This window comes from Spea bombifrons, chromosome 1 (assembly GCF_027358695.1).
Source record: "Spea bombifrons isolate aSpeBom1 chromosome 1, aSpeBom1.2.pri, whole genome shotgun sequence".
Lineage (NCBI taxonomy): Eukaryota > Metazoa > Chordata > Amphibia > Anura > Pelobatidae > Spea > Spea bombifrons.
Genome location: NC_071087.1, coordinates 163,025,414 through 163,037,699, shown reverse-complemented (window position 1 = coordinate 163,037,699; position 12,286 = coordinate 163,025,414). Strand labels below are relative to the sequence as shown.

General features: G+C 50.0%; 1 protein-coding gene and 3 non-coding genes across 9 annotated transcripts in view; all 4 read right to left on the bottom strand.

Annotated features, from left to right (window-relative positions):
• Nucleotides 1–2,547: 2,547 nt before the first annotated feature.
• Nucleotides 2,548–12,286, bottom strand: part of UBAP2 (ubiquitin associated protein 2) — a 23,075-nt gene continuing 13,336 nt past the window's right edge. For 4 of the 6 annotated variants that reach the window (XM_053448497.1, XM_053448491.1, XM_053448513.1 and 1 more), the window contains exons 9-28: nt 12,100–12,152; nt 11,689–11,756; nt 10,983–11,169; nt 10,525–10,732; nt 10,014–10,273; nt 9,465–9,634; nt 8,934–9,150; nt 8,476–8,515; nt 7,685–7,877; nt 7,208–7,274; nt 6,579–6,771; nt 6,042–6,133; nt 5,830–5,880; nt 5,666–5,744; nt 5,362–5,576; nt 4,813–4,912; nt 4,623–4,730; nt 4,402–4,469; nt 4,118–4,309; nt 2,548–3,669 (exon numbers count right to left, since the gene is read on the bottom strand). In XM_053448497.1, the coding sequence (XP_053304472.1) occupies nt 3,574–3,669; nt 4,118–4,309; nt 4,402–4,469; nt 4,623–4,730; nt 4,813–4,912; nt 5,362–5,576; nt 5,666–5,744; nt 5,830–5,880; nt 6,042–6,133; nt 6,579–6,771; nt 7,208–7,274; nt 7,685–7,877; nt 8,476–8,515; nt 8,934–9,150; nt 9,465–9,634; nt 10,014–10,273; nt 10,525–10,732; nt 10,983–11,169; nt 11,689–11,756; nt 12,100–12,152 (2,657 nt within the window). In that variant the 3' untranslated portion in view covers nt 2,548–3,573. The remainder of the gene's footprint in view (nt 3,670–4,117; nt 4,310–4,401; nt 4,470–4,622; nt 4,731–4,812; nt 4,913–5,361; nt 5,577–5,665; nt 5,745–5,829; nt 5,881–6,041; nt 6,134–6,578; nt 6,772–7,207; nt 7,275–7,684; nt 7,878–8,475; nt 8,516–8,933; nt 9,151–9,464; nt 9,635–10,013; nt 10,274–10,524; nt 10,733–10,982; nt 11,170–11,688; nt 11,757–12,099; nt 12,153–12,286) is intronic. The other 2 variants (XM_053448505.1, XM_053448528.1) reach the window with 1 other exon arrangement.
• LOC128468648 (small nucleolar RNA SNORD121A) lies at nt 6,377–6,463 on the bottom strand. The gene has a single exon (XR_008345886.1). It is a non-coding gene; the product is annotated as a small nucleolar RNA SNORD121A (small nucleolar RNA).
• On the bottom strand, nt 7,393–7,476 carry LOC128468637 (small nucleolar RNA SNORD121A). The gene has a single exon (XR_008345884.1). It is a non-coding gene; the product is annotated as a small nucleolar RNA SNORD121A (small nucleolar RNA).
• Nucleotides 9,763–9,838, bottom strand: LOC128468642 (small nucleolar RNA SNORD121A). Its single transcript, XR_008345885.1, has one exon. It is a non-coding gene; the product is annotated as a small nucleolar RNA SNORD121A (small nucleolar RNA).

Below are 12,286 nucleotides of genomic sequence, written 5' to 3'. Positions count from 1 at the left end.
GTCTTCTGTACTGCACAGAGGAAGCGGAACCCAGCAGAGTTCACGTGACATCCTGCTTCCTCTGTGCAGTACCAGAGAACGCAGAGGGAGGCCGCGCCCCCTGCTGAAGTCTGTGAGCGGCGTCGAGGAGCGGCAGTGCAGGTAAGGGGGTGGGGAGGGTGTTTTGAATGAGTATATGAATGAGTGTGTGTGTGATAGCATGGATGTGTAAGTGGTGGAAGCTAGGGATGATGAGACTGTGATTGCTGTTAGCGATCACACTCCTATCATGCCAAGTCATATTGCTAATTTTTTTGTCCAATTGTGGTGTGTTACCTACTTGTATTAAAAATGTGAGTTTTTATTATTATTTTTATACAGCGCTGGGGGATTATATTACTGTATACAGCGCTGGGGGGGTTATATTACTGTATACAGCGCGGGGGGGTTATATTACTATATACAGCGCTGTGGGTTATATTACTGTATACAGTGCTGGGGGTTATATTACCGTATACAGCGCTGGGGGTTGTATTACTGTATACAGTGCTGGGGGGTTATATTACTGTATACAGTGCTGGGGGGTTATATTACTGTATACAGTGCTGGGGGGTTATATTACTGTATACAGCGCTGGGGGTTATATTACTGTATACAGCGCTGGGGGGTATATTACTGTATACAGCACTGGGGGGGTAATATTACTGTATACAGCGCTGGGGGTTATATTACTGTATACAGCGCTGGGGGGTTATATTACTGTATACAGCGCTGGGGGGGTTATATTACTGTATACAGCGCTGGGGGGGTTATATTACTGTATACAGCGCTGGGTAGAATTAGTTTTTCTCTGGGATTTTGGGTACTTTGTGACTCGGGCAGTTTTTTTCTGCGTCCAAAGCTTTATGTATTAATTAGCGGGGATGCGCAGATCGGGGAGTCCGTGGAACGGCGGGCGAGGAGTCGTTAAGTGACTTTGTCTCCGCGCGGCTCAGTCTGGAGTATTTGGCCCGCGGCTTCCCTCTTGCTGGTTTATTAGCGGGGTAACCGCATTACTCCCCGTGTAGCGCCGGGCTGTTGTACAGAGAACGGGCCGCAGCAGCGAGAGATCTCTGAACGCACAGCCCACGTTTTTGGGGTGAATTTAAAGAGGAAAGCCCCCCGTTATTCTTAATGTTGGGGGGTGCAGTTGCATAGTCAGTACGGATGTGTGGGGTGAAGCAGCGAGCTGGAAAAGCTTCGGTGTTCTTTGTTCTCCGCGTCTGCACAGCCCGCTGAATCTTTTTCCATCACGTCGCCCCAGACAGAACTCAGACGGAACGGAGCAGAACCGGGCCCAGACCAAGCAATCCCCAGTCCGGCCCTGGGTAGAACTCTTCTGTCGGCAGCCGTGTCCAAAAAGTCACATCTTGCAGAAAATAAGGCCGTGCCGATACGGGGGACTAAGATACGACATCAAGCCGTGGTGGGCAGCAGCAGATGCTTGCCCCGGGCCGCTTTACATACGATGACGTCCCTGTTACAATGGCATTATTCATTGTTTAATGTACACGTTCCTCACGTGTTCTGTGTACATCGTGGGTGAAGCGGTATCTCCCTGCAGCAGCCTCAACAATCACGTCAAGTTCTTCAGTCATAAGCTGGCGACCCAAAAGAAAAAAAAAAAAAAAAATCGCCTCTTCCAGCTGAGAACGTCGAGTCTGTATCCGTCCCAAACCCTGAACGGAACGCCGGGATTCCGCTTATTGCCTTCATGTCGCGTTATAACGCGGGGACGGGATTCTCTTCCGTAACTGTAGGTTAGAAACGCCGACCCGGCTCACCTTCCTTAACACCTGTATGTTATCATCTCCATTAGGGGCCAAAACTAGAACTCTTACCCACCCCTAACCAAGATATACCTCCACCCGGTGTCTACAAGTCATTAGACATTAATATCTCTGATATAATCCGATTGCACCCTTACATAACAAAAGTAGTTGGAAATTACGTTTTCCCCTCTTATCCAGAGACCTAAACAGAACACTCGCTACGAGTCTGGCCGCTACCCGCACCTAGAAAGCTTTTCATGCAACCGTCGCCAGATAAGTTAATAGGTGAGAATAACCAAATACCTGAGGAACGGCTTAAAACGCATTTCAAACACTCGCAGCTACGCCGCATTCAGAAAAACCATAAGAACGCATTTTAGAAGTTTTGCAGTTATTATATCCTCTGCGGTGCTCCAGAAGCCTCCGCAAATTACCCACTTCACCAAGTTCTACGATCACCAACAGCGCTATCCTGTCTTATCGCTGTTATCACGAAAGCACAAAGGTTAATCTCGCTGTGATTGCTCCTTCTGAGATAAGATTATTACTCCTTGCTACTGTCGGCATCAACCCTCTCCCACGGAAAAAGAATCCAAGAGACTAGCGCGGGAGACCTGATGAGTTAGAGGCTACCAAGTCCAACGAGGCTACCTACAAGGTTACGAGGCTACCCGTGTTTGTCATTTCCAAAAGTCGCGTGTTGGGGCAAGTTCTAGAGCTTTGGACGAACAGTACTAATATTTACAAAGCGTTTGAGTGCAAGACACAGTATATACTTTATTTAAGAAACTGCTATACAGTTAAATCTATTACAAGTTTTCTGACAGTAAACCCTGGCTTGTTGTGAGAAAAGGTGAGGTTTTAAAACCTCGTATAAATATTTCTCCCTTCTTTTTCTAGAATTCTCTCTGCTCCGATGTGCATCCGAGTTTAATTAACGCGCAGGCGTCACGTCGAGGCGGAAAAAAGGCAATAAGAGATGGCCCAGAGATAACTGGCAAAATTCAGGGGCGTCTGGGAAGCATCTAATATTCACCGAGTGATAAAAGAAATCATGGAAATGCAAACGAGAAAATAAAAAACAGAAGAAAAAACCCAAAACCCACAAAGTTTACTGCAGATGATCCTTAAGTTTTATTTAAAGTAAAAAAGGAAATATGATGGATTCTGACTGAATGTTTAGGGGACCACCATTCTTTAACATCTTGTTCCAAATTAATTTTCTTCCACTGGAAATGGAGAAAAAAGAAAAAAAAGGAAAAAAAAAAATGACAGAAATGTGATGAATCTTTTCCGTCGTGACGGTGACTTTTATCTTGATTTAAATAAGGGGGACTTGAACATTTTTTTTTCTTTTTTTTTTAAAATGGCACTTTCCTTACAAACCAAGGAGCTTAAAACAAAATATTATATATATTTATATATTTGCACTGATTGCAGATGTTAATTCAAATGCCCCCTACAAAGAAGAAGAAAAAAAAACAAAAGAAAACAAAAAAAGGCTGCAAAATGCAGAAAAACCACATTTAGGCTCTATTACATTTACAAATACATACATAAATATATTACATACAACAGCAAACCAAAAGGAAAGCAGGCAACTTTCACACTAAGGAGGTGTTTGCAGAATCCCCCGCACAGACGTTTTTGGCCGGTCACAGTTGGTTTTTTTTCTCCTGTAAAACATTTTGGATAAACGGCGGCGGCCCGGAACGCGCTCCAGAACGTTCTTCCTCTGGCGTGTAGGATCCGGGCTCTGGCCGCTTCCGGTTTCGTGACGGTGTCAGTTTGTCCAGTACGGAGACGCGGTGTAGCCGGTTTTGCTCGTCTGAGATTTCGGCTGCATGGCGTTGGGCTGGCTGCGCTGGCCAGATCCACCCTGCAAGACAAACGCCAATAAATGCTTTCATCGCACTGTCATGGGGGGCAATCGGGTTACGGGACCCCCGAAGAGAATAATACATGGATAAAGTGAAACTGGAGAAAGACCCGGAGCAAGTACTAACTTGATGCACAGACTGAACTAAAGGGGTGAGAGAAAAAAGAAAAAAAAAAATTCCTTCATCGCCAGGAAGGGTTTTCTTTGTCAAATTAAAGGATATATTAAAGAAGAAATTATAAAAGTATAAATGATTTCCTTTGTCTTAAAAGCAGGCAACGTTGGATTATTGAAACGATAACAAAAATTTTTAAACTTTGTTATCTGATGAAGCCGTAAGGAGACAAACAGATCTGCAAAGAACTGATTATTTTGTCTAAGTGGAACAGCACCTTTAACTGGCAGACAAAGCAAGCGGTTTTACGAAGCCTGTGGCGGCGGGCCGTACCTGTCCGTCCTGCTGCAGGTGGTGATGCAGGAGCTGAGAATGCGGCTGCTGATGCGCAGGCAGGATATGCAGGAAGGGGGCTGGCGCGTAGCCTGCGGCGGCCCCGGGGTTCAGGGGCCCGGTGGATCCCAACGCGGATGGTAAGCTGAAGGGAGGTGGCGTGGCAGCGTGGAATCCCTGCTTGTCAAACGTCTGCGGCGACAACGCGAGGGTTAAATCGTGTTACAGAGTAGCTGCGGTTTGGGTTAGGAGTCACTGTGAGGGGGGGGGTTACAGACACTCACCTGAGTCTTGTTGTAGACAGAGCCGCTGATGTCAGGGACCCCCGAGTTACTGGAGCTCACAGACACCCCTGGCAACAAAGACACAACAGCTATTAATGAGGGGGTCAAAGTATGAAGAGCAATGGCGGTGCTGGCGCATGTACGCAAACATGTACTCCATCTAGTGACCGGTTCAGACGGTGGCGCCACCAGCTGGCACCAACATGTACTGCATGGATTACCTTTTCCGGGCCCAGCACCGGCAGACTTGCTTTGTGCTTGAGACGAGCCGCTGTATCCTCCTTTGCTGTAATCGCCAGCCGCTGTTCCTTGCGTCAGGTCGTCGTAACCTATAAGAGGGAAACGCACGGATCACATACACGCCACACGGACCCGACGGGTAAACGCGGCAGGCGGACCGCAGCTCCTTACCCGCACCGTAGCTGTGCTGCCCGTAGCCGCCGGCCTGCTGGAAAGGCGTGGAGGCCGTGCTGAGGCCGACTCCGTGCTGCTTGGCAGATGCAGGGGGTACCTGAGCACAAAAACACGTCAGTCTTACAGGAATTTACCCCTTTACAACGAACCGAATCCCGGGCCTATCGTGTTAATGAAGTGCCGGGGCAGATTATAGAGCGCGGACGGCGCCACCTGGAGGCTAGAAGCAGGCAGGACTCCGGATCGCACTACGGCAATCCGGTTTCAGAAGCAAACGGCGTTACTGGTTTTCCAGTTTTCTTTAAGTTTGTCTGCAGTTTACTGAATTTATTCGCGGATTCCTCTCTAACGGCATTAAAGTTTCAGCTTTCCATAACTTCTCAAAATATGTTTTTTAAATTTATATACACAAATATTACACAATTTAACAACAATTCCAAACGCTGCCCAAAGACGTCAGCATTTCTCACTTTAAAAAACCTAATGGAATCCAAGAACATTGAGGCAAAAAGCATTTAGCGAGAAGGAAGAAAGCCCCAGACTCACAAACATGGTCGGCCCGTACTGGAAAGCACTGGGCACCCCCGGGACCCCGGCGTAGTAGGGTAACCCGGTGTAGCTGTAGCCCGGAGGCAGCGCCGGGTTCAGGAACGGCTGCTGGGCCGTGTGGTGCGTCTGGGTTTGGTTCTGCTGAGGTTGCGCCAGCGTGGTGGCGGGAGCCGGAGAAGCGGAGTCACCGCGGCCAAACTTTGCCACGTCGCCTGCAATGGAAACATGAGAAAAAGCCGCATGAGTCGAGCCGGCGACGGGCGCCACTTATCACACGGGACGCCAGCCACGCGCTACCTACCAGAATACGGATTGCTCGCCAGCCCTCCATCTCTGCCCGTCAGTGTAGCCGGGGCCGAGAACGTAATTCCGTAGTAATCCTGAGGAAATACACGGAATTAGTCCCAAAAAACACAGGAAAAGCTCGTTTTATCTCTACTGAGTGAAATAAAATCCAAGACTCACCATTGGGAGCCGAGATTGAAGCATCTGGAGATCGTCGTACCCGTAAATCTGCTTAAAAGATATGGAAGGAGAAAAATTCATAAATCCAAGGAAATTGAGAGAAAAAAACGTGCCCCAGAAAACATGATTTGGGTCAGGAAGGGGGGGGGGGACCATAAGATTCTGAAGAAACCATCATAAAAACCACATATTCAGAGCGAGAAAGTGCTTACTGGGTAAGCGGGTAGAAGGCCTCCAGGCCCCATGATGTACTGGTTATGTAGGAGCGGAGGGACCCCCTGCGGAAGGTTAGGAGGGGCTTTTCCTGCAAAGATTAAAGAAAAATGAAATTAACCAAAACTCCAATCTATGCCGTGTTACAGACCTGCTGCACGAGGGGCAGATTTCTCATTAATCGGAAACGGGCATCTGTTTTGGGGGAAATTAGGGGTTTCCAGGTGCCGACACACCTTGGTCTAGGGGTAAATGATCTGAGGGAAAACATCATGGAATCTAAACACAAATATCCCCCGCGGACCCCGGCTTTATGTCCCCCGCGGACCCCGGCTGCTGGGCAAAGACTCAGCGATTAGAAGCGTCTACACATTCAGCTCAGATATGTGCTTGGTATTCAAACATCATCGTCTTTCCAGCAGAGTCGAGGGGGCTGCAGCCAATGCCGCACCAGAAGCGAACGCCCGTCGGCAGAGTCGGCCCTTATTACGGGGGTCTGCAGGGGCCGTGCAGCTTCCGTTACACTCCCCGCTCACCTGATACCAGCGGCGCCGTCCGTGTCGTCCCCGCGGACATGCTGACGCTCGGCACGCTCAGACCCAGGCTGTTGGTGGTGCTCATACTGCTTGCCATGCTGGCCACCGAAGAGGTGGTGTTGGTGGCGGACGTCTGAGCCGCGGAGAAGGTCGTCGCGGGTGGGAGAGGGCTGGGGTTCTCTACATTCGTGTGCTGCACAGAATAAAATGACCCCAAATCAGGAAGAACGTCCACAAACCAATAAAACGATCAGGACAAGAGGAGACGGTCTAACTCTCACGAGTCTGTGACTTCCATGTCGTCACGGTACTCTAATATGCACCGTTTATAGGGGCGCTGCCGGGGGGCCGTTAATCTGCATGGGGGTAAGCATTAGGCTGTACCGAATTAGACGCATTTTGCCAATAAAACTGAGGAATTCCAGTCTTTATTATGCAGCGATGTGGGGGAGTTGGGGCAGGGCAGGGACCCCCAGGATAGCAGTTAAAGCTTAACTGTAAAACAAAATACTTTCCTTCGATGCTACTCTACAGGATACAACAGAGCCGGACCCAACGTCCAAAGAAGCCCCCTCTACCGGCACCGGCAGGGTTACGGGGGGGGGGATTAGGGGGTGAGAGTCACTTACCGCATGGGAGGCTGGAGCAGACAGTACGGAGGCTGCAGGAAGGCTGTTTTGGTGCCCGGACAAAGTGCTAGGAAGAAAAAAACACAAGATTTAGGAAGTCTGGGCTGTGGAATGGAGAGGGTTAATTTACGGTTTCAACAAAAAACAAATCACAAGGAACAGAGCAGACCGAGGCCGGCCGTTATCTGGTAAAGACTCAGGGATTGGTAATTTCTGCACATCGGTCTCAGATATGTGCTTGGAGAATCTCACATCATCGTCTTTCACATTTACCCGACCCGCTTTCCTGCAGACGGGGTCCGGAAGCCGTAGGAATCGCCCCGCGGGATGAAGCGCATGCCGCACGCGGCTGGGAGCGACCGCTAAGCGCTGCGGTAAATGCAATGGAGTCCGGAATCTGCGTGGACTTGAGGGGTCTTAGATGCGACGTCCCCGGGGGGTCACCAAGCCGTGGCACGTGGCGGGGAGAGCTCTCACCTGTTGAGCTGCGACAGGGAGGCGCTGGAGAGATCGCTGGGCTGCTGTAGACCGGACAGCGCTCCCGCCGAGGCATGCGGAGACACCGGAGGAAGGAGGGCCGAGGAGCTGGAAGCTGCGCTGGAGAGACCCCCCACGGAGGAGAGGCTCGGAGGAGACGTCTCGGCTTTCACTGACGGGACGGAGGAAGCAGCTGCAACAAAAAGGAAAAGAACTGTGTTAGAGATGCCAAAACAGCCACAACTGTACCGGCCCACCTGGACAGACGGGGGCCGAGAAAGCGGTGCGAGAAGACCCGTTACATTTGAGGCTTAAAACCCACTTGCCGATGGATGACAGGTAATGACGTTTAAAGTATTTTGGTTAAGATGTGTAAGCGTCTGTATTTGTCAATCTATATTAAAATATAGGGAAACTCTTGGGTTGCAGTAGACAGCGCACTCCGGCGGGTAACCGGTATAATAAACCCTCAGGTTATATATATATATATTGCGGAACCAGGGCATGCACTGGTAACATGCCACTAATACATCACACACGGAATCTTCCGGTATGGAAGGAGAGAAGTGGGATTTAGTTGCCACATACGTGTGTTAGTGTTGCGTGTATAAAGGACATCATTTGTGTAGATCTACTGTGTATATAATGCGTTTAGAGGCATGAAACCCCCCCGGCTCGCACGTTACACTCAAATACCCATCCTGGGGCCGATGAATGCCCTGGGAGTCCATGTTAACTGCAGCCAAACAACTTACGGGGGGGGCGCAATGTAAATCGGCTTCGGTACTTACTGTTCAGAGTTTGCTGCGCCCGAATTCCATTGAGTCCGTTCTACAAAACAAAGCGGCACAAATGATACCCGGCACGCGGACTCCGCAACAAATAAACGTCCTAAAACCATGCGTCCCAGGGAGACTCATAGCTGCGCGGTCCCTTTAAATGGTCATGTGGTCAGTTGGTCAGAGGCACGGGGGGGGGATTCTGCAGGATCCCCCTGGATGTATTTGCCCCTTTCCCACCCCGGCTGGATGCATCTCCCCGCACTCACTTCCCAAAGCATAGAGTATCATTTACGTCAACTAGAACCACAACTGACAACACTCCTTTTAGTGAATAAAGCCCTTAAAAGCAGAACGGCAGTCTGTGGTATTATCAGCCCTCGTATACAACGCTTAGCGCAGCTCTGCTATTCTTCTGGCCCTCACGGCCCCCCATCATGCACCATACGGACGAGTGTCAATTTACTCACAGTAACCGGCACCTCGGCTTGCGGCGCGGCGTTCTGGTACGGTATCCGGCTGTGCACGGACGTCTGCTCGTAGGCTGAAGAGGACGAGGAGGTGGTGGTGGTTACAGGGCTGCTGCTCTGGGAAGAGCCGCTGAGGCTGGAAGTGGTGATTATGGAAACCGTGTAGCTCTGCTCCTGCGCGGTGCTGGGTATCGGCAGAGATGTATTCAGAGAGTCACTGCGGAGCAAAAGCGAACAGCATCAGCACAAGATACGCCGACGAGCATCACAAGTGCCGGCAGGAGACCCAGTGTGTCCCGTACAGCCCGGGGTCATGTATAACGGAGTCACCCAATCCACACGCAGAAGGTTAAAGGTATTCGGAGACTACAGGTCATGCTACTCGGCGACGCGCAAATAATTTCCCACCTAAATCATCCAAGAGGCGGCACGGCTTCGGTACGCAGAGGTCGGTAATCGGACGTTACAGTCACTGCCGACGCTTTACAGATCGCCTCCCACAGCGGCAATCCTTACGCTGCCCCGACTCACCTTATGGTTTTGGAATACAGATTGCTTGGCGCTGGGACTGTATTCTCTGGGCTTGAATTGGAGCCAAACTCAGGCAGGGAAGGCTCCGATCCGAACTCCAGGGCTCCGAACTGCACGTTTAACCCGGTGACGTCCGCCGTCCCCGGCATTTCCACGGCAGACGCTGGAATCTGGAAGCGGGGTTATCGGGTTAGAGGGCGTAATACCGGCGGAGCCCGAGCCACTTCGGGGCAAATTAAGCCAAAGACGGCTATAATCCCTTTACGCGTTTTAGCCATTTGTAGAACGAGGCGACGCGGCCCAGAACGCTCAGAAATGGTAGTTTCCACACAGTGCATCGGCTATGTGCTTGGAGAAATCACCGCGTTCTGGGGGCATCGGCCAAACATTCTCATGCGCGACACAACCACGGCGAGAAACAGCGATAGCCAAATGAAACGCCCCCCCCTCCCTTTCTGCATCAGGTGACTTTTACGCCTGCATACGTTAATTTCTATCGGGACTAAGTTTAAGCAACACAAGACATCGCCGCCAGTCCGGGGGGCCGACCTTTGATGTTGGAGGTATCCTTCGCTTCTGAGGTTTCATTTGTTTCTGCTGATGAGTCTGGGCGGTCATGGCCTGGGTGTCCAGCTGCAGCATTTTACCCGCTGCCGCCGAGGTGTCCACAGGGGAGGTCTCGCGGAGCTTCACCTGGGATGAGAAGGTCTCCAAGCCAGGCGGCGGGGCAGGTACAGACTGCATTTGGTGTTGCTGTCGTTGGGCCAATTGACTCAGCACTGGGGACGGCTCAGGTTGAGATTTGAAGTCTGTTTGGGAATCAGAAGAGACAATAATTACACCTTCTGCAGGAACCCGTCTGGAGACCCCACAAACTTATCGAAAAGGGGAGATGTGTTAACAACGGGAAGGAGATCAACCCTGACAAGACTACGTGAATTTAACAAAAAAAAAAAAATGGAAAAAATATTCTTCCCGGTATGCTTATTACTGGGAAACGCCTAGGGGCAGAAGAGAGGTGAACACATTTGGCATCTATGTTAGAGGTCATAATTCTTACCAAACTGACCGAGGACCGACGGCGGCTGTGCTGCCGGCTTTATATCCCACGGAGGAGGAGGGTTGGAATTGCTGCTGCCTTGCTGGGTGCTTTGTGTTTGGAATTGCCCCAAACCAGGATTTTTCAGCTGTTCGAGTATCTGAGATCCTGCGGAATTTGTCAGTTTTGAAGATCCAAGCTCTCCAAATCCAGAACCCAGGACAGAAGACTGGCAAAGACAAAAAGTGTATCAAACACACGCGCAAACCCAATGCAACACCGAAATCAACCAATGGGAGCGCGGCACAAACACAATCTCATCACAATTACTGCAAAATCCGTGGCGTAAAGAAAACGTAACACCGCCTCAATACTGTCACACCTCGATCACAGGGATTTAGTCAATGGGGCTCGCGTTTTGTCCTGAATAGGCTGACTTTTTTTGGTTGGCAGGTTGTAGAATAAAAGGGCTCGCTTACCAGACTCTGAGGGGGGTAGCTGTTCACGGCGTTCGAGGCGGCGGGCGCAGGAGTCATCGGAGTGCCGTGCTGGGAATTGGTGAACACCAAGGCCTGACCAAAATTCTGCTGCTGAGGGCTCTCGAAATTCACAGAATCGGCTTCAGCGTTTGATGGCGGCTTCTGCAGCAGGGCAACCAAATCAATGCTGGGAAACAAGACAGAGATGCAATAAGAACTTTGCAACTAAAAACCATCAAACTGGAGTTTAATGACTTTGCAGTAACCACGATTCAAAGTTTCAGAGTACGAAAACTGAAGAACCGTCAGCTTCACATTTATTTAGGATGAAGGAAAAAACTATTGTGAAAAGCGACAAACCGGGAATGTATCAATTTTTGCTACAGACTATAAATCCTGGCCTCTGCCGCCGCGTCCACAGGCAGAGGAAAAGCTATTAAACCCATTTCCCCATCATCCACCAGCTGGATTTCTAAGACGTCCGTCTGATGTCGTCAGAAGCCCGGGTTACCGCCACGGCACACCGAGCGCGTCTCGTTTAAAGAAGGCACCACAATCTCAAGATCGGAAGCTTGCGAGCCGAGCCTCTCCACCCAATGTATCGGTTTGTCTTAGTCTGGCAATTCTCGTCTTGAATACATGTATTGTATTAAGAGCTGCGTAAATTGCTGGCGCTATATAAAGATTAATTCATTACTCTCCTCACCTCTGTCCTGCTGCGATGTGGTTCTCGGTTGGGACAGAAGACGCCGTGAAAACCTTCGTCTCTGAAAGCTGCAAGAGAAAGGACACGGGGAAGTTGGTCAGCATGGAGACATCCGGTTGGACCGCGGTAAAGGATTATAAAAGGGTTTTATTTGCTCCTAGGAAGCCAACAAGTTGTGTGAAAAGATTTTAAAAAGAATATGTAGATGAGGGAGAAACGCGACCCAAGCCCAGCGACGTTAGTAAAAGCTGAGCCAGCATTTGGTTAAGGAGAGCGATAACCCTACGGCATTAAGTATATACTATATACAGTCATGTATATACTAGGGGTTTAAAGCCATAATGCTCGTGTCATACAAGGAATAAAGGAGCGTAAAGAAAGCCAGTGGGACAGGACAGGTACAGCACTCACATCTTCATTCCAGTCGTCCGCTGTCCACTCCTCGATAGAATTCCTCCACGTACCTGCAGCGAGACCAGAACCAAAACATCAGAAAAAGTCCAACGGACACCGAAACCACCAACAAACCGACAGAACACAGATATTCCAACACCGGCCGCCACAGCGTCCCATCACACGCTTTCCGAGACAACCGCTT